Source organism: Sapajus apella, unplaced genomic scaffold (genome assembly GCF_009761245.1).
Source record: "Sapajus apella isolate SASKATOON/1434 unplaced genomic scaffold, GSC_monkey_1.0 scaffold30, whole genome shotgun sequence".
Taxonomy (NCBI): Eukaryota; Metazoa; Chordata; class Mammalia; order Primates; family Cebidae; genus Sapajus; species Sapajus apella.
In genome coordinates this window covers 15,073,522-15,096,395 of record NW_022436970.1, presented here as the reverse complement: position 1 = coordinate 15,096,395, position 22,874 = coordinate 15,073,522, and the positions used below count along the sequence as shown (strand labels likewise).

At 37.9% G+C, this 22,874-nt stretch overlaps 1 protein-coding gene across 2 annotated transcripts in view; it reads right to left on the bottom strand.

Moving 5' to 3' along the window:
- The window catches only part of DOK6 (docking protein 6), a 459,594-nt gene that overhangs the window by 167,846 nt on the left and 268,874 nt on the right, over positions 1–22,874 (bottom strand). For both annotated transcript variants that reach the window (XM_032293886.1, XM_032293887.1), the window contains one exon: positions 954–1,073. In XM_032293886.1, coding sequence (XP_032149777.1) covers positions 954–1,073 — 120 coding nt within the window. The remainder of the gene's footprint in view (positions 1–953; positions 1,074–22,874) is intronic.

Sequence of the window (22,874 nt, the reverse complement as noted above, 5' to 3'; positions counted from 1 at the left end):
AGTTTATATTTTTACACTATCTGATCATCTGGTGGTGATGATAATATTTTAAAAATGAGCTCACAATCAATGAGGGCTGACAGCCTGAATAATATTACTTCAATTACGTTATTTACAGTTGCTAATCAAGAACATGCAGCATAAATTGTTTCAAGACATTAGAAATGCACGTTAAACTAGAGAACAGTGTAGTAAGCAAACAAACATCGTTAGAAACAAAAAACTGTTTTGTGAAACCCTGAGATTTTCTTCACTGCACTTTTCTCTTTGTAGTATTAGCCAAATGTCCTAAAAGCTACTGATTAGCTGAGAAGCTGAATCTGTTAATATAGACTCTAAATCTTTAAAACAACTCTTCAAGAAACTGGAGTGGTGCCAGGTATTCAAAAGCCTTCTGTAAAATGAGTTAACCTATTAGTTATTTATTAGAATAAAAGGCAATGTCACAGACAAGAAGCCAGGAGACCTGGGTTGTACCTTAGCATTTTCTCCAGTTGCTGCACTGTCGTGGGAAAGTTCCTTAATAAGTTGAACTGTTCAGTTTATTATATGTATTTCTGTGATAGGGTCTTGCTCTGTTGTCCAGGCTAGAGTGCAGTGGCATGATCTCAACTCACTGCAACCTCCACCTCCTGGGTTCAAGCAATTCTCATGCTTCAGCTTCCTGAGAAGATGGGACTACAGGTGTGGGCCACCACACCCCGCTAATTTTTGTATTTTTAGTAGAGATGAGGTTTTACCATGTTGCCCAGGTTGGTCTTGAACTCCTGGCCTCAAGTGATGGGTCCCCCTTGGCCTCCCAAAGTGCAGGAATTACAGGTGTATACCACTGTATTCCACCTCTTTGATTTAAAAACATGGTTGGTCTGAAACATTTCTGAGAACCTTTCCCATTTCAAAGTGCTACAACTACAAGGGTATTCTGAAGGGATGGAAGGCAATCTCACACCTACCATTCTGTTCCCGCTGCACTCCTGCCGCCAGAAGGTCGGGCTCCCCAAGGCTGATGTCATTGAGCCTGGTCCCCAGACACTCCATGCAGAGGTGCTTGCACCACTCCTCAGCCTCCAGCTCTGAAAGCAACCACAACATCACCAGTTAAGCAATGCTCCCTAGGAATGATGGAATAATATTCCCTGAATCATTTTTCCAGGTAATTGGCAAGAGTTTAAGAACCCACTTTTAAAAAACCACAAAAAACTATATTTAGGAAGTGAAAAAAAGTCCCAGTGTTTACTTCCCACTACTTGAGATTATATTTTTAAGTGGTTTATTTTATTTGTAGTACTTTACCTTATTTACAGATAATAGTCTGGGAATATTTGTTTCCTATATAGCAAAGTTTAGGTTGATTTTATTTTGGGAGGAAAATTATTTAAAAGAATAAATTACCCAAGTTATCCCACTACATATATATATATATATATATGTGTGTGTGTGTGTGTGTGTGTGTGTGTGTGTATATATATATATATATATGTATATGTATATATATACTTCAAAACATGCTTTACATGATAAATAATTTTATATCAATGTAAAAATTAAATATGAAATAAAATATATAAGCGAATAGTTGAAAAAATGTCAAGTCAAACAAATGAACGCTTTCCTGAAAGTTACTTAGATTTTTATGAGTTGAAGATCGGATCCCAAAGTCATTCTAAATTGAAATGGATCATAAATCAGCTCTAGAATGTGATCATTTTCTCTGTAAACAATACAAATTAGGCTATTCTTCTTTATTTTTCTTTAAATTAGGGTAGAATCTTAATCTCTTCTCTTTGGAAAATTCTAATTACCTAAGACATTGATGAGATCACTGCTTTTTTTTTTTTTTTCCAACTATGATCAACTCCAAATTTCTTTATAAACACATTTTTCCCTTGGTTAAAATATTAGAATTTGTTACACTGACACAAAATACTGCTGTATCTAAACATTCACAGGCTTTCCTAAATGTAAATGAATTTGACTTTAGTGTAAGCCCTGTGTGAGTGAGGTAGCCAAGGGTTAGGGTCATACCTGTGTCTCAAATCATTGGTCAACACCAAAACAGAACTGGAAATCAACCGAGTCTTCCAGCTATTATACCATGCAGAAATTTGAAATTTGGGGTCTGAGGTTTAATATTTTAAGCCAAGCTCCAATATCACTGTACGGAAATTGGATAAGAACTTTCCATTGACATCTGCCCAGAGAAGTTTCTGACTTTTCCATGTAACATAAATCTGTACTAGAGCAGTTTAATATGGATTTTCTGTAAATCTCTTGTTGCTCTCTGTGGATGACACCTAACCCTTTGCCTTGGCATTTTAATATCCCCATAAAAAGTTATCTGTGACAGATTTTCTTAACTTCAGGGATCTGACTACCAATTCTGGGCTCTCCTCAATGGTCAACACCATCAAATTTAGGTAATATTTTCTTTCTGAGCTTAGTCACGCTGCCTCTGCAGCAAAAATAAGTTTCATTACTGAGATGTGAAGACAAATTTGTCATTTATTTTTAGTTTTTTCAAGACTGTGCATACTTTTAAAAGTAAAGAAAAAAGAATATGCAGTTCCTCATGGGATCCTATTCTAATAAAAATAATAGTTCCAAAGTTCCCATCATAAATTGAAATAAAATTTCCATTTTATTTACAAAAATACAGTTAGCATGTATCAGGGACTATCCCCTCACTGGTGTAAGTCACACCATCAAACTCTGTCAAGGATCAGGGAGATTTTCAGGAGGACCTGGCTCCCCACTTGGATGGAGTCAGAGGCCTGGGATTACCTCAGGCATTTCCTTAGGAACCCAGAAAGTAACCCTTTCCAACCAGAAGGCTACCAATATAATAAATGTACCATTTGCTGAGGCTATGGCTTACTTAAAACACACACACACACACACACGACCCAAAAACCTCAAACAAAACTTTTTTCTTCTAGGAAGCAAATGCCAGACTTCATAGAAAAATTTCATAGGAGCAACAATAGCATATATTGAAAATACTTTTATTAGATATATACATATTTATAAAATGTATAAAAGATTTAAAAGATTTTCTAACCACCAAACTCTTACAGGTTAAACCAATTCACATGCTATGTATCAAGAAATGCTTGAAATCTCTCTCAGCAGGACACTATGATTATTGCTTTTCTTTTAAATTTTTAATGTTTTAAGTTTTTCACAGGATTCCACAATTTAAAAATAATGTAAAGTTGCAAACAATTAATATCTTTTCTGCATTATTTCCAGTTCTCTACACATGAAGGTGAAAATATTTAATGTGCTACTTGGGGGTAAAAATAAGAAAGTTAAATATACCAAAGCACCTTGGTGCCAATGTTCTCCTTAAGCAGTAAGTCAGTGCATGCCCAGATATTTAAGAAATATTTAAGAAATGTGATTTGCTCCTTTTGCTCCTTCATTGTATTAAGTCTTTTGTCCTAGGGTTTAATGAGACAGAGCAATCATACAATAAAAGGCTTCCATGAAACTGGAGTGGACCTTTTCAAGCAGAACTAAATGCAGAATTTCTGTAAGTGCTGGAACAAAGAAGTCTCCCATCACAGCAATGAGAGGTATTCATGGGCTCCTACTGGCACATAAAGATGTCTTTTGCAGCCAGTGCTGCAGCATTTTAGTAGCGTGGTAGCATATAAGAATAGAAATAGCAAGCATGATAAAAGTAGAGTATGTCCTGTCACACTAAAGACTGAACTGTTAACTATTTCAAAGAGACAGAGAGAGAGAAGAAAGATTCTTACAATTCAGGGCTCATTCCTTTAACAAATATTTATTGTGAACTCTCTATATGCCAGGCGCTGTGCTAGGAAGTTATATGAAAAACACACCATTTCTGCTTTCAATAATCATAGAATCTGGTGGGATTGGCAGGTGGGTTTGGTATGTGGTGATCTGGAAGGCTGTTAGCCTTCCTAGGAGAGACTGAGGAACTATGACAAAGGTTCAGCAGAGTGAAAGGTATAAGGGCAAGCAAGGAGAAAATGACGATGTGTGTTCGTGAGTCTGCAGGGCAGCAAGAGTGACATCCTGTAACAGCAGGGGATAGCTCTGAGTTCATGTAGAAAATGTCAGAAACAGTATCAGTTCATTCTTTTCACGACTTTCTAGCATTTGGCTCAATTAGATCAGTCCTAAAACTTCACCTCAAAATAATTAACCTTTGTAGTTTGTATACTTGATCTGTTTCGTTGCAGATAAGCTGAATTTCTTTGATTTTAGACAAAGCTTTGGTTTTATAAAGTTATTTTTGATGGTCGCTACCTTTCAAATATTAAAACCATAATTTTTAGTTCTTCTTTCTTAGGCAAGCTGTATGTATTAATTTTTTTTTCCAAAATGTTTTTTTTACTGCATTTTAGGTTTTGGGGTACATGTGAAGAACATGCAAGATAGTTGCATAGGTACACACATAGCAGTGTGATTTGCTGCCTTCCTCCCCTTCACCTATATCTGGCATTTCTCCCCATGCTATCTCTCCCCAACTCCCCACCCCTGACTGTCCCTCCCCTATTTCTCCCCACCAGACCCCAGTGTGTAGTGCTCCCCTCCCTGTGTCCATGTGTTCTCATTGTTCAACACCCGCCTATGAGTAAGAACATGTGGTGTTTGATTTCCTGCTCTTGTGTCAGTTTGCTGAGAATGATGGTTTCCAGGTTCATCCATATCTCTACAAAGGACATGAACTCATCGTTTTTGATGGCTACATAATATTCCATGGTGTATATGTGCCACATTTTCCCTGTCCAGTCTATCATCGATGGGCATTTGGGTTGGTTCCAGGTCTTTGCTATTGTAAACAGTGCTGCAATGAACATTCGTGTGCATGTGTCCTTATAGTAGAACGATTTATAATCCTTTGGGTATATACCCAGTAAAGGGATTGCTGGGTCAAATGGATTTCTATTTCTACATCCTTAAGGAATTGCCACACTGTCTTCCACAATGTTTGAACTAATTTACACTCCCACCAACAGTGTAAAAGTGTTCCTATTTCTCCACACCCTCTCCAGCATCTGTTGTCTCCAGATTTTTTATGATCCCCATTCTAACTGGCGTGAGATGGTATCTCAATGTAGTTTTGATTTGCATTTCTCTGATGACCAGTGATGATGAGCATTTTTTCATATGTTTGTTGGCCTCATGTATGTCTTCTTTTGTAAAGTGTCTGTTCATATCCTTTGCCCACTTTTGAATGGGCTTGTTAGTTTTTTTCTTGTAAATCTGTTTTAGTTCTTTGTAAATTCTGGATATCAGCCCTTTGTCAGATGGGTAGACTGCAAAAATTTTTTCCCATCCTGTTGGTTGCCAATTCACTCTAATGACCGTTTCTTTTGCCGTGCAGAAGCTGTGGAGTTTGATTAGGTCCCGTTTGTCTATTTTGGCTTTTGTTGCCAATGCTTTTGGTGTTTTGGTCATGAAGTCCTTGCCTACACCTACATCCTGAATGGTTTTGCCTAGATTTTCTTCTAGGGTTTTTATGGTGTTAGGTCTTATGTCTAAGTCTTTAATCCATCTGGAGTTAATTTTAGTGTAAGGTGTCAGGAAGGAATCCAGTTTCTGCTTTCTGCACATGGCTAGCCAGCTTTCCCAACACCATTTATTGAACAGGGAATCCTTTCCCCATTGCTTGTTTTTGTCAGGTTTGTCAAAGATCGAATGGTTGTAGATATGTTGAGTTGCCTCTGAGGCCTCTGTTCTGTTCCATTGGTCTATATCTCTGTTTTGGTACTAGTACCACGCTGTTTTGATTACTGTAGCCTTGTAGTACAGTTTGAAGTCCAATGGTGTGATGCCTCCTGCTTTGTTCTTTTTGCTTAGAATTGACTTGGCTATGTGGGCTCTCTTTTGGTTCCATATGAAGTGTAAGGTGTTTGTTTCCAGTTCTTTGAAGAAGGTTATTGATAGCTTGATGGGGATAGCATTGAATCTGTGAATTACTTTGGGCAGTAATGGCCATTTTCATGATATTGATTCTTCCTAACCATGAACATGAAATGTTTCTCCATCTGTCTATGTCCTCTCTTATTTCGTTGAGCAGTGGCTTGCAGTTCTCCTTGAAGAGGTCCTTTACGTTCCTTGTTAGTTGTATTCCTAGGTATTTTATTTTATTCTCTTTGTAGCAATTGTGAATGGCAGTTCGTTCTTTTTTTTTTTTTTTTTTTTTTTGAGACAGAGTTTTGCTCAGGTTGCCCAAGCTGGAGAATGGCACCATCTCGGTTCACTGCAACCTCTGCCTCGTGGGTTCCAGTGATTCTACTCCCTCAGCCTCCCAAGTAGCTGGAATTAGAGGTGCACACCACCATGCCTGACTAATTTTTTGTATTTTTAGTAGAAATCGGGTTTCACCATGTTAGCCAGGCTGGTCTCAAACTCTTGACCTTAGGTGATACATCCACCTTGGCCTACCAAAGTGCTGGGATTACAGGTGTGAACCACTGCACATGGCCTGAGGTCTTTTCATATTTTATTGAGTGTTAATTTTTTTCTAATTAGTGTTTTTCTCTGAATTATCTTTCACTTTTCATTTTTATATTTTTTTACAGAACTGAGAATCAATATGAATGCAATACATGGGTCTAGTGGGTTGGGCAGGTGGGTTCAGAACCCACTGCCTCAGCCTCAGCCTCCCAAGCAGCTGGAATTACAGGTGCGCCACTCACCTGCATTTTACCACTGCATTTCAAAATGTTTATTTTCCCATAGACTCAATGCCTTTTGTCATTTGCTTTATCTTTCAAACTTTTTAGTCTACAGATAATATGTAAATAACTTTTTTATGGGAGAATAAAGACATTAAAGTGTTCTATGAAGTTCTCTATTTTTCTCTTCATGACGTGCTTTTTCATTAAAATGCCTTTTTCAGATAGCCTGAAGCTATGTTCAAATTTTTAATTGAGTAAATAACTTTTTCTCTGGACTAGAAACATAAATAATGTTTTCATTATGTAGGCGATTAGTTAAATGAAGAAATTTGATAATTTCCAAAAGGAAAATTGAAAGGCATTTGTGAATAATAAGACAAATGGAGGCTAGAGATTAAATTAAATGAGGAATTATGTGATGAATGATTTTACTGATTGGAGGGCAAATGATGGGAGTACAAAACAAATTTAGTCAAAGATGGTGGCTCCTCCCAGTGTTTCAATGTCTTTCCATCTCTCCTTCACAGAATTCTGGGGAAAGTATGCTGTCTTACAATGCAGTGACATGGGACTGATGCAGTGCTATTTTTAATTCTGATTCACAGGGATAAGAAAAGAGGTCTTTTCATAGAAGGCCTTTAATAGATGCCTATTGACTAAATAATTAGATTCCAGCTTTATTGCTTTCACTAAATTTAGTCTTTAAGATAATGACATTAAAGTTAAATGATCCAAAATGAGTTACATTTGAAACCAGAGTGAAAAAGTTTTCATCATGAATATATATATATTTTTTCCATATATATATATGAAAACATACATATATATATGGAAAATATGCTATCAGCCAAAAATTACACTGCAGAATTAAAAATAACACTGCATCAGTTTCATGTTACTTTATGTATGATGCAGGTAGGACTTTTTTGTGTGAAAATAATAAATCATTGTATGTACTTCTCCCTGTAGTTAGCTTTTATTAATCTTTGAAAAGCGTAGATAAAATAATCTTGTTTTGTCTTCAGCAGAAGCATAAATTCTTAATTCTATCTAATTCTTTTCTTCTGTGCAGATTTGCTATGATTTGATGATAAAGGTTGTTTTCATATTTATTAATGTCTTAAATACATGCTTTACTGTAAAGTGAAGAAAAATGTTTCCCTTACAGACTATTGTTTAGAGAATATAACATTCTCCCTTACTGTCATTTAAAATTTATAGAACTATTAAATTATAAGACATTTTGATGATGCTTTCATCATTCTTGAAAACTGGCGTGATGTGGCATAAGCTTCTACTTAACTGGCCTTGCTGATGTTTTATGGACTTTAGTTTCGCCCCCAACTTTTTTTTAATAGTAGGAAGATAAGAAACCAGTTAAAACCTAAACATGGCCAGGCATGGTGGCTCACGCCTGTAATCCCAACACTTTGGGAGGCTAAGGCAGGCAGATCACCTGAGATTGGGAGTTTGAGACCAGCCTGAGCAACATGGAGAAATCCTGTCTCTACTAAAAATACAAAATTAGCCAGATGTGGTGGCACATGCCTGTAATCCCAGCTACTTGGGAGGCCGAGGCAGGAGAATTGCTTGAACCCAGGAGGCAGAGGTTGCGTGAGCCAAGATTGAGCCATTGCACTCCAGCCTGGGCAACAAGAGCAAAACTCAGTCTCAAAAAAAAAAAAAAAAAAAATGTAAACACTTGCTTCGGCAAAGATCAAAAGCACCTATCTTGGGTTAGGCTACAGGAGCAAGCTGTTTCTTTTGAAGTCAGATTTGTAGAATTGACCAGTGTAGAGATGGGGGAACAATTAGTTTTCTAAGTAGGAAGTGCATTTATTTCCTTTCTGTGGAGTGCTCCTCATTTGCTCCCTTCCACAAAGTTCACTGAAACCTAATAGTCCTTAAAAATGTGGTTCAAATATGGCCTCCTTAGTTTAGCTCTTCACCTTTCCTCTACATTTTCACAACACTGTACATAATTTTATCATAGCCCCTACGTAACAATGAGCTATTCTTCTGCCTTTCCCAGTCAACTTTTAAGAAACTAGAGTGCAAGGAACGTACTTGATCTAGTCACCCTTTATCCTAGAACAACATCTGGATATGGACACTAGTACATAAATGTAGAACAAGTAAATATATATAATTTGCCGTTGATTCCCAGAAATTCAAAAAAATTCTACAGCCAAATGCAAATAATTTGGTGAGTAGCGTCTGGGAGGATATTTTGAGGTCTCCATTTAAGTGGAGTTTATAACTCTTACTTATCTAGATAAAATAGTTCTTTTGATTAGAAAGAGAAACAGAGCAATATCTGACATGGTTCTTTATTGAACTTAGGTCATGATAAAATATCCATTCCAAAAAGGTTTTTTATTAGCCATTTTTTCTTTCAACTTTATTAGGGTTATTTATGCAACCTGAAAGTTTTGAATACACTCTTTTAATTTTATTTCTGATCAGCACTTGATTAAATTTTTATTTTCTATATAGATACGACAGTGGAATCTTAGAAAAGGTCAACTTAGAGCCAAGGAAATGAGTTACCACCTAAATGTGTCTTTTATGCAGATAATCAACTTGTTTTCCTTGATTTAACAGCAAGTTGATATATCAACTTTCTGGACTCAATATAGAAAACCTTATTCTGCTACTTATTTTAGCAGAATTGAAGGAGTGAGATTAGGCTTTCAAACATGGCCAAAGAGAGAATTGCCTCTACCTATTTTCCAAAGTAACAAATGACAAATAGCAGCAATTGATGGAACAATCAAATGTGCTGCTCTTTTGCCTGACAAGAATTCATTGCAAAATTATTTAATATGGAGGTTAGTAAATGACACGAGGGCTCACAACAATTCAGAGAAAACAAGAGAGAAGACAAATCGACACCAGTAAATGATCTGAAAAGAATGGTGGTGGTGGGGGGTGCAGGCAGAGATGGGAACTGGATATTTTTAAAAAATTACAAGTTTAAGAAAGATCTTTGCAACAACTGAGAAGCTCACCTTGAGAATGAGTGCATTTCTGTGATGGAAAGCCAGCATTGGGGTAGAATTATTAATAGATGCCAACAGAAAATTTGATGCACAAGTTTTAGGCTTCTCAAGAATACAGTAATCAAGCAGACAACTTTTTGAGGAAGAGGTGCTATCAAGACCCTTTATCTTAGTCATGCTTTCCTAAGACACAGAAAGCAATTCCTTTCTGTGCAACTCTCCAGAGGTGGTTGGCAGCTGAGACTGAAACACACAGGAAGAGCTGTGTGCAGGAATATGAAAACATAGCCAACAACATGGGTATCTAAACCTGAAGTCTGAAATCATACAGAGCTCTAAAACTGTTATATGTAGCCAAATTTGTTACAAAAACACTTTGAAGTTAGTCCCTAATGAACATGAAACTGAATTTGGCCAAACGACCCCAACAAGTTTGAAAGTGTATTTATCCCAGAGCCCCCTGAAAGGAAGGAAAATCAAGTTAATTAAGTTGATAACAATAAAGTTGACAAAAATTAAATTGATAACAAAAGAAGAAAATCAAGCTGTTATCTTGATTTTCTTGATTTTTGTCATCTTGATAACAACTTGATTTTCTTCTGAGGAGGCCCAGTGTTGGACTTCTGTCCTTCAGAACCATAAGATAATAAATTTGTAGTGCTTTCAGCTGCTGTGTGTGGCAATTTGTTATGTTAGTAATAAAACACCAAAACAAATACAAAGGCCAAATATTTTATTCCTTTCTAATAGGAAAGCTTCCAAGCACACAATTTAATAGGTTGTGATCTATAAAAACAATTAGAAATACATATAAGGAATATGGTGTGATTAAATCTGCTTAAAGCTGAAGAAATTAAATATGTTTTCCTAATTACTACCATAGAGGGGAAAGAAAAATCTCAAGGCAGAGAATGCTGATATGCCAAAAGAGCAGGAGGGACAGAGGGAAGGTGCCGGAAGGGGTCTGAGGGAGAGCTGGAGCAACCACCGGAAAGATTAGATCCACTAGTAACCTGACAGTACTGAAAATCTATGGTACAGGTCACATGATCTATAAGGAAGATTTCAAAGGACATGTGGTATAAAGGACAAGTGTTATATAAAAGGCCAAGCCTGTGATTTAAAAAAGACATTTGGTTTAGAGGGGCAAGTCTTCCAGTTGTATAGCTTGCATCATGGAATATTATGCAGTCATTGAAAAGGACGAAATAATGTCCTTTGTAGCAGCATGGATGCAGCTGGAGGCTAATATCCTACTAGAATTAATGCAGGAACAGAGAACTAAATACTACATGTTCTCACTTTTAAGTGGGATCTAAACATGAAGTACCCATAGACACTGACAAGGGAACAACAGATGCCACAGCCTACTTGAGGGTGGAGGGCAGGAGGAGAGAGAGGATCAAAAAATTATCTGTCACATACTTTGCTCATTATCTGGGTGACAATCTGAAATTTACCCATGTAACAAACCTGCACATGCACTCCCCTGAACCTAAAATAAAAGTTGGAAGGAAAAAAAAAATAGGAAGAAACACCCTTTAGCAATGGGGTGGTAGAAGGAAAAGAAGAAAAAGTAGAAGATTAAGGATCCTCCAAGTAAAATGGTGCCACAGTATCAGGGAACTGACAATCCCTATCACGAGAGACACACAAACAAAACGCTACCATACTCCCTGGGCCTTATTAAAATGACAGAAAAGAGCAGTATTAAAATAGGACTTTTTTTCATTGACAAAAGACTTTTAATTACAAACTGTTAACTACTCAGTAGTCAGATGCTGTACTTTAACCTTTTTTGTTCAGATATTTAATTATGTAAAGATTGGGATATAAATTTTATATATTTATCATGTATAGCGTGATGCTTTGAATCACAGACATTGTGGAATGATCAAATTCGGCCAAAAAAACTAGGACTCTTACACATCACCCTGATATCATAAAAATCAGCAAAGAAAATCAAAGTCCATAGAGAACTACTGCAAAAATTCAAGACGGGAAGATTCACACAAATTCAAATAAATTAAGGAAAATCACCTCCTACCCCACCTCAATCCCCCAGAAAAACATGAAGCAGAAGAAAAGTATGAGTGCACTCCAAAAATAGTTGAATGTGTTCAATCATTGATGGTATAAAATATAAACTTGAATCGGAAATTCATAAACTAAGAATGAAAATGAACAAAAACTGTAGTAAAAATGATAAGAGTGGCATGAATTAGGAAAAGAAGTGGAAAAAGACAAAATAAACCTAGGAATGAAAAATAAAGTACAAGATATGTAAGGGAGAACAGGCTAAAATGAACATTTATTAAGAGGCATTGAGTAAAATACAAAAATAAAGTTGTCACTAAAAAAGAAGTAAAAGGGTCAAGGAGAAGCAGTGGAAATGGATAACAGGAAAAGAGGAATGGTAACTGGGATCAATATAGCAGGGGAGCAGGAAATGGTGTTGATGAGAACCATTCACATTTAGGATATAGTCGGGAAACTCTACAAGATTTGCAATCAGAGTATGAGAGAAAGAGAAAATAAAGATGAATGCAACATTCCTAGCCTGTACAACTGGAAAAATGGATTTATCATGCAGTGAGATGATGAAGCCTATGAGAAAAGCAGACTTAGAGGAAAATAACTAGAGCTCAGTTTGAGAAACAATTCTTAGATTCTTATTAGTTATTGGAGAGGATGGATGAATAGGCAGTTTGCTATATGAGCTTGGAATTCAGGAGAGAAATTTAGATCCAACTTATAAATGTGGGAGTCAACGGCATATTGATTTCATGTAAAGTCATGGAACCAAATGAGATCACCAAGGAGCCTTCAGCAGGTAGAAAAAAAGAAGACATTTAAGGGTTAAGACCTGGTATACTCCCACAATTCAATATTTGGGAAACAAACAGGGAAGGCAACTAGGACATACAGGGAGAAGAAATGAGAAAAAAGTGCAATATGCTGAATGCCAAGAACAAAGTGTTTCAAGGAGGATAGACTAGCCGACTTTTTAATGCCAGCAAAGCTCAAGTCAAATGAGGTCCAAAAATTGATTGTAAGATTTTTCCATCCCTGGAGAGCATTAGCTACCTTAATAAGGAAAGTTCTGTTAACAAGTTCTTGTTACCTTTTTCTTAAGGTAGCATTAGCTCCCTTAATAAGGAAAGTTTTTGTCAGGCTTCCCTTATTGTCTTTGTAGGAAGACAAAAGACAGCTTCAATAGGTGCAAGAGAAAACTGGAGAGAAGAGAAACAGAAATTGGAGTCAGTGCAGATAGTTAAATATAGACAACTCAATCTAGAAGTTACTTTGTAATTATTTTTTTTTACGTCAAGAAGAAATACCTGGCACAATAGCTGAAGGGGGAAGTGAGATCAAGAATTTTGTTTGATGATGAGTTCTAGTAGCATAAAAAGATCATCAGGATGTGTGCAGGGGTGTGAGAAGGAGTTGGAAAGACCATTATAAAGCCCAAGAGATTAGATCCTAGAGACGAAAGACCAAGGAGAAAGAGTATGTAGCTGACATGGACAGAGATGACAGGCACATTGAGATTAATTCTGACAGCCCTGTGCTGATGATGCTCTGTGGACAAGATTGAGAACTAAAGGGAGGCTGGGATGGGAGATCCTTCTGGGCGCACAGTGTCCCTGGTGGCTGCTAGTGACAGAGGTGAAGCTTGCAGATAGGCATACTGATTTCCTAAAAAAAGAAGCTATTTTCTCACTGTTGCAGAGGAAAGCCTCCTTGAGTGGTCTGATGCTGAGTACACAGCCTGTGAATCCCTGCTCATGGCAGCCTGCAGGCAACTTTTGCCAAAGGTGACCCAGGGTTGTCAGTGGGCAGTTATTTCTTACTCAATCCACGTAACAAACTTTGGGGTCCCTTTTGACTTCTGTCATCTAACTCATTCCATTCCTTGATCTCACATCATCCATTCTATTCAATAAACATTTTTTTGAGTCCCATTATGTGGAAAACACCATCAGTGGGCCAATTTAATAGCAAATAGCAAATGGTTAGTCTGAATATCTGATGTCAGTGATTAACAGAACGATTCTGCAGACTCACTGTGTGTAATTGAGAAAAAAAAAAGTGTTGCTGGATTAAGGCACTGAGATTTTGGGATTGTTTGTTATAGCTGCATGCCTAACGCTTTCTGACTAACTTTTAAAAAGATAAGAAAAGAACAGAAGACAGCTGAGAAGGGTGATGCCATCACAAAAAACTTAACATATATGTCACTGTCTTGGTGCTCAGTCAGGAAGGGAAAAGAAATGGGCATTGGATAGAGGCTGATCCATGTTATCCAGTAGTGAAATACTTGATTAAAACAGCACCCATAGTAACTTGGGGAAATGGGTTAGAAAATATCCACTCCTTGGAAAAGGAGTTGGAAGACAGAATATTAGCAAATTTTTCAGCACATGTTAGTTGCCACGGGCTGTATTTGGCAGGGTATTAAGAGAAAGAATTGGTGAGTTTGCACACAGGATCAAAAGGAAATAGAGTGTATTTAAAACTTCGAGCTTTCAAGGTTGAAAAGGCAACTGCTTCTCAACTCCAAGTCAATACCAATAAAATAAAAATGATAAGCCTTTGAGCTACATGCTCTTTCATAAAGCCTGTGAATGGTTGAAAGCATCTCAGAGCAAAGGTCTACCACCCAGAGGTGAAGCCCAGTGTACTTGCTTAACAGAGAAATGGTTCAGGGAAAAGAGAGCAAAGGGGTGGTTCCCCACCAAAACCTGAGGGCATAAGGTCTGACAGAGAAACAGCAGGAGGCCTAGGATTGAAGAGAAGTATTTCTAGAAAAAAAATCAAACAAAACTGTGGGTGTAACTACTGGCCTATGGAACCAAGTAAAATCAAATAGATCACAAAACTGCAAAGTTTTAAAGAGTTATACTACCAAAGAAATCCAAAACTTCTCTGAAAGTCAATGGCTGTTGGAGCTTATAAATCATCCTTGAGATTCCAGGGCAGAAAACATCTGAGGAAGGTTCTTAGCTCCTAAAGAAGGTATATACTCCCATGCCCGCTTCAGAGTTAAGGCAGATGACAGAAAATTAGAAAACTCCCAGAAAATGAATCATGGGTGGACTGGTGACCCCCTCCTAGAATACAAAATTACTACCTAATCAAATAATAGACTTCATTACACATAGCAAGGAGGCTCTGAAACGGTTTATCCTATCTCATTCCACAAGTGTGCATGCACTGGGTCGTAGGTCACTACCTCATAAAGAGCTACATCTGGATTGGCTGTAGGGACAACCTTGCATTGCCCAGAATCTTGGAGCCATAACTGCATGAGACATTGAGTTAGTGTCTTTCGGGGAGGAGTGCATGCATTTTTTTTTTTTTTTTTTTTTTGAGATGGAGTCTTGCTCTGTTCCCAGGCTGGAGTGCAGAGGCATGATATCAGCTAAATGGCAAACTCTGCCTCCCAGGTTCAAGCAATTCTTCTGCGGCTGGATGCATTTTGTTTTTAGGAAGAAAACAACGAGGTTCAGTGAGCAGAAGCATGCATAGTGGGATCCTTTGCAGTTTCTTGTGCAGCTGGAATTGGAGCTGCTTTCAGGCACATTCCAAGATGGCATTTTCTCCTTTTTGAATGCAGGTGCCAGGCACATTGTGGGCAGTCAGAGAATAATTGTTCAGTGAATGAAAAGTGTGTTTCCCTTTAAGTGCACACATTTTGAGAAGCCCTAAGTGCCTACAGGGTGATACTGCTTGAAGTTAGTACATGGGAAGAGTGTGATGAGTATCTTTGTTTATTTCCAAGAAGAGCGCCACTAGTGGTTTTGACCATTACACAATTAGGAATTCTTTTTTCCTTCTAAAGCAGAAGGACCACTGATGTTGAAATACAAATAATTATTGAGGAGCATAAAAGTATAATTATTCTGATAATTTGCATAAAGATGGTCATTAAGATTTACATGTTCTAGTTATATGAAGTATTGTACAGCTCATAAAGGTGGCTTTTTTTTTTGAGATGGAGTTTCACTCGTTACCCAGGCTGGAGTGCAATGGCGCAATCTCAGCTCACCGCAACCTCCGCCTCCTGGGTTCAGGCAATTCTCCTGCCTCAACCTCCTGAGTAGCTGGGATTACAGGCACGCGCCACCATGCCCAGCTAATGTTTTGTATTTTTAGTAGACACGGGGTTTCACCATGTTGACCAGGATGGTCTCGATCTCTTGACCTTGTGATCCACCCGCCTCGGCCTCCCAAAGTGCTGGGATTATAGGCTTGAGCCACCGCGCCCGGCCAAGGTGGCTTTTTAAAAGTCAGTATCAAATGAGAACCTACAATAAATATTATGTTCAGATTAATTTTTCATTCATTGGAAAGAAAGATCATATATGTTTGCAGAAAAGTACTAATAGGTCTGAAAAATGATTTCTGAGTAATGACTTGAAAACAACATACAGAATTTATAAAAATGAACTGACACTGACTACTTTTTAACTTTAAAACTACAAGAATTTCAAGTATTAGATTCTTAAATTAATATGAACTTTGATGCATTAGTACATTTTAAGTGTCAACCTTTGTTTTATATTAGCTTTGTACCCCAAGCTAAACATCACACAACATTTTATTATAACATGTATTTGTTGACCAGTCACCCTTTAAAAAAATTAATGGCTTATGAAATGAGATAAATTAGAAGTACATTTTTATGTATTATGAATCAGAGAAATTTTATTGAAGTAAATTTTATAATAATGTTGAATGGGATTTATCCTCTTGTGTTTGGAGCCCACTAAACCTACCACTTGAAAACAAAAGGCATTAAACAGCTGCACATTCCACAAACACTCTAAAGAGAGCCACCAGAGTCACACAGCATCAAAAAATGAGAGATTTGAGGATAGGCTTCTTGCCTTCATTGGTTGCCTTCAGTTGGTTCCAAAATATTTTTCAATATTCATTTGTATTAAAAGCTCCACTGTAGTTATTGCCGAATACAACGCTGTGCCTGGGGTCGGGGAAAGGATAACAAAATTCCCCGATTCTTCTTAGAATCATACATCTCCAGAACATCTTGGTTCACATTTTTCTAATTAACAGTGTTCTCCAATGTGTTTGTATTACCATAACCAAGCATGGACCATTTAATTATTATCTGTCATTGGGACCCATTTTCATACTCCAGGTGGAGTTTAGGCTGAAGTGATTTCCTGTGGTCACTTGTGATTTTTTTTTTCAACTTTTAAGTTCAGGGGTACATGTGCAGGTTTGTTACATAGGTGTCAAGAAGGTTTGCTGTACAGACTATTTCACCATCCAGGTATTAAGCCTAGTATTCTCTCCCTCGTCCCACCCTTCACCCTCCGATTTTGAATCCCTTTTTAGAAGATCTTAAACCTTAGAAGTCAGGACCCTGGAGAAGTGCAGAACCTGCAAAGAAGCTTGCCTGGAAAATTGCTTCAGAGTACAGTGTACTTTAGGAATTTCTCTGGGACCAAAGGAATTGCCCAGATCCATTCCAGTTGTTAACTATGTCCCTAAGGTTGACACATTGTTCAGCAGATTCTGCAGGCAGCCTGCCTTTTAACTCCTTGGTTTTGTTAACAACTCACTAGATTTTAAGGGACTTGAGATCTGAAACATTTTCCATGAGATAACTAATAATTGTGGAATGGTTTAGGATAATTCAAAAAAAGGATCCTCTGGTTTTCTTAATTGGCTTTGGAGCTAAGGTGAATACATGTCACCTTGAAGGGTGGGGATCCATCTTATTGCTTAAAGTCATTTGTCTCTAGTAACTGTTTCTATGAAGGAAACTAGTTTAATTTGGCTTGAAGATCAGTTTTGCAGCAGGAAGTTTAGTAAAGCTAAACATTATTGTGGAGTTGGCAATGGACAGTGTTACATTGGCATGGCACAAGAAATTAATCTTCAAATCTTGTCCATTTTGCTTCTATATATGTGACAGCTGATTTTTTTCTGAAGTGCAGATTTTAAAACTGACTTTAAAAGTCTCATTGGAAATCTAAGACTGCACACCCTTGCAAAATTTGCTTTGGTTCATTAAAATAGATCAGTGTAAAACTGTGTTCAAATATTTTTATTTGTTCGAAGGCAATATTCATCTACTAATAGAAGTCTTTAGACAAAAGTCCAAAATGAACAAAAGGGAAAAAGCCTAGGATTTGGAGCAAGCAGTATTAAACTCCTGAGTATAGAGTAAAACATTTTTAAAGAGCTTTATTTATTAAAAATGGAGGTAAACAGAGTAATAAATTACATCAGCAGCAAGCCTTCTAAAAGTAGCTAAGTATACATCCTGATTAAAATGTGGAAGTCTCAAAACAGAACCACAGGAGAAACAAGACAGAAGAGATAAGACTCTAAAGAGTAGCTCCTAGAGGCCCAGCACGGTGGCTCATGCCTGTAATCCCAGCACTGTGGGAGGCCTGGGCAGGCGAATCACCTGAGGTCAGGAGTTCAAGACCAGCCTGGCCTACATGGCGAAACCCCATCTCTACTAAAAATACAAAAATTAGCTGCTTGGTGGTGGGCGCCTGTAATCCCAGGTACTTGGGAGGTTGAGGCAGGAATGAGCTGAGGTCGTGCCAGCACTATACTCCAGCCTGGGCAATAAGAGTGAAACTTCGTCTTTAAAAAAATAAATAAATAAAGGTAGCTCCTGGAGTTCTGAATCAACTTGATGGTGACATTAAATTCTGAGTTTATCCAGAAGAACAAAGGTGAGAAATAGGTTAGTCACCCCTTCTGATTAGTGTTTCTGTGCTAGCCCAGAAGTACAGCTTTTCAGAGTGGACACACATAAATACAGTCCAACTCAGACAGACAAGAAAACATCTGTAGCATGTATTTACAGTTAGGGTGATAGGTGACAGTTCATATTACACGTATTATGTAAGCTTTCTATTTTTCTTTCACATTGCAACTGTGTTTTTGTTCAGTTAAAATTAAAACTGTATTTTAATGAAGAAGAATTTTAGGTAGAACAAAACTGACCAGATTGAATTGTGTTACATTTTTATATTAGCTGATAAGAATGTCTAAAGATTAGAGCTGCTCTTCTGACAATTACACACAAAGGAACCTTAACTGTTTTTTTCAGAGTGTAATAGAAAGAGGGCTCCAGCATTTCTCATAGGTGCACCTGACTGAGTTACTTACATTTTCTGAATTTCAGTTTTCCATCTAGGAGATGCCCATAGTCTCTTTTTTTTTTTCACTCCTTAATTGCTTAGGCATATGCTATAAACTGAATGTTTGTGTCCTCCTACAATTCGTATGTGGAAACCTAACTCCCAAGGTGTGCTATTAAGATGTGGGGCTGTTGGGATGTCATGAGGTCATGAGGGCTCTGCCAGCAGGAATGGGAAACGCGTCCTTAAAAAGGGACCTAGAGGCCGGGTGCGGTGGCTCAAGCCTGTAATCCCAGTACTTTGGGAGGCCTAAGCGGGTGGATCACGAGGTCAAGAGATCGAGACCATCCTGGTCAACATGGTGAAACCCCGTCTCTACTAAAAATACAAAAAATCAGCTGGGCATGGTGGTGCGTGCCTGTAATCCCAGCTACTCAGGAGGCTGAGGCAGGAGAATTGCCTGAACCCAGGAGGCGGAGGTTGCGGTGAGCCAAGATCGCGCCATTGCACTCCAGCCTGGGTAACAAGAGCGAAACTCCATCTCAAAAAAAAAGAAAAAAAAAAAAAAAAAAAAAAAAAAAAAGGGACCTAGAGAGATCCCTTGTCCTTTGCAGCATGTGAGGACACAGAGAAAAAACAGCCACGCAGGAACCAAGAAGTAGGTCATCAACAGTCGCTGCATGTGGTGGTGCCTTGATCTTGAAAATCCTAGCTTCCAGAACTGGGAGACATACATTTCTGTTGTTTTTAAGCACCCGGGGTATGGCATTTTTGTTAAACCAGCCTGAATGAACTAAACAGGATACAATTTGCCGAGTTTTGAAGTGTTACTCCTTCAGACTTTCAGCATCTGCTGTCTCCTCAGTTGAATTTGTAATTGAAGCTTAAGAAATATTAAATATAGATGTCTTATGTCTTCATAAGAAATAGGAAAAGGAATGTATTGCTCCCTGAGGTCAGTGTGAAAACTCTAAAATCTATCCAATTTTGGTTATGGAGGTATCCCTCATAAAATGTTAATCCTGCTGAATCTGTCATTTGAGATAGAAAAATGGAATTATTTTAGTGATTGTGTTGACTAATCTGAAAAAAAGTCAGCATCCTGCACTAGCGCATACCATGATAAAACAAACAATGAGAGAAAGTGGTTAGCTTGATTGAGACTTGTATTTTAGAGGTGAAATTTATACGTTATTGGAAATTTTGCATTCATTAACTTTTATTTGAATAAATAGAGACACCTGCGTCCTACTTTTCTTCAAATAAAAGGTGACACGATTAGCAATTGATTAAATTCAGGGTTCTGAAATGTGAACACTCTGTGCACATTGTAGGTCTCCATGCAGACAGTTTGTTTCAGAAGTACAGAAACTAGTTTGAAAAGAGTGAAAAGTGGCCTTCAGGAAGAATGTCAGGGTCTGTTTGCTTATGTCATGCACGAAAGCCTCTTCCAAAGAGACCAGATGGTGCACTGAAACTGAGACAGAGGGTGCAGCAGAAGTCCCTCCTCTTATTGTAAAGCTAGGAAGATGCTCCCCAAGTCATTCACATCAATTGATTGACCAGGTTTATGATTTTCTTCTCATCATCAAACACCAGGATTTCAGAAGGCCATCTAATAATATTTAAAATCTGGCGTTTATTCAATGTTGAGAGTGATACTGTCCTACAAATAATTACAGTCACACTCAGATGAACGTCCTTTTTAGCCACTTTCTAAGACATTCCAAAACAAATCAGGGCCATAAAACACTGGTCAGTGTGCCTTCTCTCCATCCTGATCCTCAACTCCAGTCACTGCATTTAACGACCTGTTTGCTCATGTCCGTAATGCCCTTGACTTTATCTCAGCCTGTGTAATTAACCGGATTCAGCTGGCAAATGTGAGCATGTTCAATTTCTCAGGGGATTAATTTCTAAATAAAAACAGAAATATATTGTGCAGAAACACATAACATATTATATTTGGTTATCTTCTTTTGCAAAACCACAGCATGCAGCCTTTTTGTTTCTGTTTTCTTCGTCACTTTATCATTTTCTAATGGATGCCATTGTTTCCATACGTTGAACCCTTTGGAAGCATATGTGGACATGGAGAGCAGTGATTTTGAAATCATTTTTATATAATAGGAAAGGCCAGAATGCTGTTTGTTTCTTCTGAATAGGCCAGAGAGCCAGGACAGCATCCTTTGACCATGAAGGTTAAATGCTGGATCAGCAGAGAGCACACACAGCTCAGGGGCCCAGAAGCCCCTGTCACCTGGAAGATTCAGTGGCAGCAAAGTCAGATGTATTGGTTAAATGTTTACATTATTATACTATTTGATTGCAGGGGGTTAAGGAAGTTTTCAATTAGCCTGTATTTGATTTTAATGTGTTTTCAAATGTTCAGAGTAGAAAAAGTAGCCTTCTTAAGCGGACTAGACCAAAAAAATCATGTTGTAACTCTTAACTGTTAGTCTCTACCATCTACAGGCTGAGCAGGGATTGTGTTTAATTCTTACGTGCAGGCTTACTTTTATAGCTTTTCTAAGCTGCAGCCAGGAATATTGAGAGGAACTGGAAAACTAGCTCCCAATTAATCTTTTTCTTTGTTGAAAAAACAGTTATATATGCAAAAATAAAGTATTTTGAGTCTCTCTATATTAGCTTGTGCTGTATTCTGGAATATTGAGAAAAAGACAACAGAAAAGATTCATTTCCATTTATGAAATAGAGAAATACAGCGAGCTGTTACTGGCAGGTATAAGTAGCAGGACTAGGGAAGCAGAGAAACCCCTTATTTTTGATCATGAAAATTAGTGAATAAAACCCAGTTCTTGACTTTCATGTCTTTTCCATGATGCTTTGAAATTCAGTAAGCTTGTTTAATAAAAATAGCAACAGTAAGAGTAGTAGTAATCACTGTCAACATACTAAACATTACAATGAGACTTATTTTAAAAGTATTTACTGTATGCCAGGTACTATTCTAAGAAATTTATATTACTTGTATTAACTTATTTAAGAATCTCAGCAACACTATGAAATAGACACTATTAGTTTCATAATTTTGAAGATGATGTCACCACGGCCAAATAATTTAAAGTGTACGTGAAGATTCAGGAGTCAATCCAGCCCCAGTCTATGCTCTTAACCTCAATAAAAGATTCCAGGCTGGGTGTGTTGGCTCATGCTTTTAATCCCAGCACTCTGAAAGTCAGAGTGGGAGGATCTCTTGAGGCCAGGAGTATGAAAATCAGCCTGGCCAATATAGCAAAATCCGGTCTCAACAAACAAAGAACTAAAAAAATCATCTGGGCGTGGTACTGTCTCTAGTTCCAGCTCCTCAGGAGGCTGGGGTGGGAGGACCCCTTGAGCCCAGAAGATGGAGGCTACAGTGAGCCATGATCATGAAACTGCACTCCAGCCTGGGCAATAGAGGGAGACTCCTCTCAAAAACAAACATAAGCAACAACAAAAACCCACCAAAAACCAACCAACCAAATGAACAAAAAACCCACCTGCTCACCCACCCACCAACCAACCAACAGAAAGATTTCAGTTAATTTGTATCTTATGTCTGATAGAATGCAGACCTAATTCTGGAAATTTATGAGACAGGTGAAAATCTATCAAGTTCGTAGATTTAGATTTCCTTCATGTGTTGGGCCAGTTTTCTTCTTGTAAAAGTTACCTGCACCTAATTTTTATTTTGAGACTATTTTGTTAGTTGTGTAAGGGTGAAGAGTTATTAGCCTCTGTTTCCAATAAATGTTTTTTTTTTCCCCATTTATTTTATTGCATTTTAGGTTTTGGGGTACATGTGAAGAACATGCAAAATTGTTGCATAGGAACACACGTGGCAGTGTGATTTGCTGCCTTCCTCCCCATCACCTACATCTGGCATCTCTCCCCTTGCTATCTCTCCCCAGCTCCCCACCCCCCACCGTCCCTCCACTATTTCCCCTCAACTGACCCCAGTGTGTAGTGCTCCCCTCCCTGTGTCCATGTGTTCTCATTGTTCAACACCCGCCTATGAGTGAGAACATGCGGTGTTTGATCTTCTGGTCTTCTGTCAGTTTGCTGAGAATGAT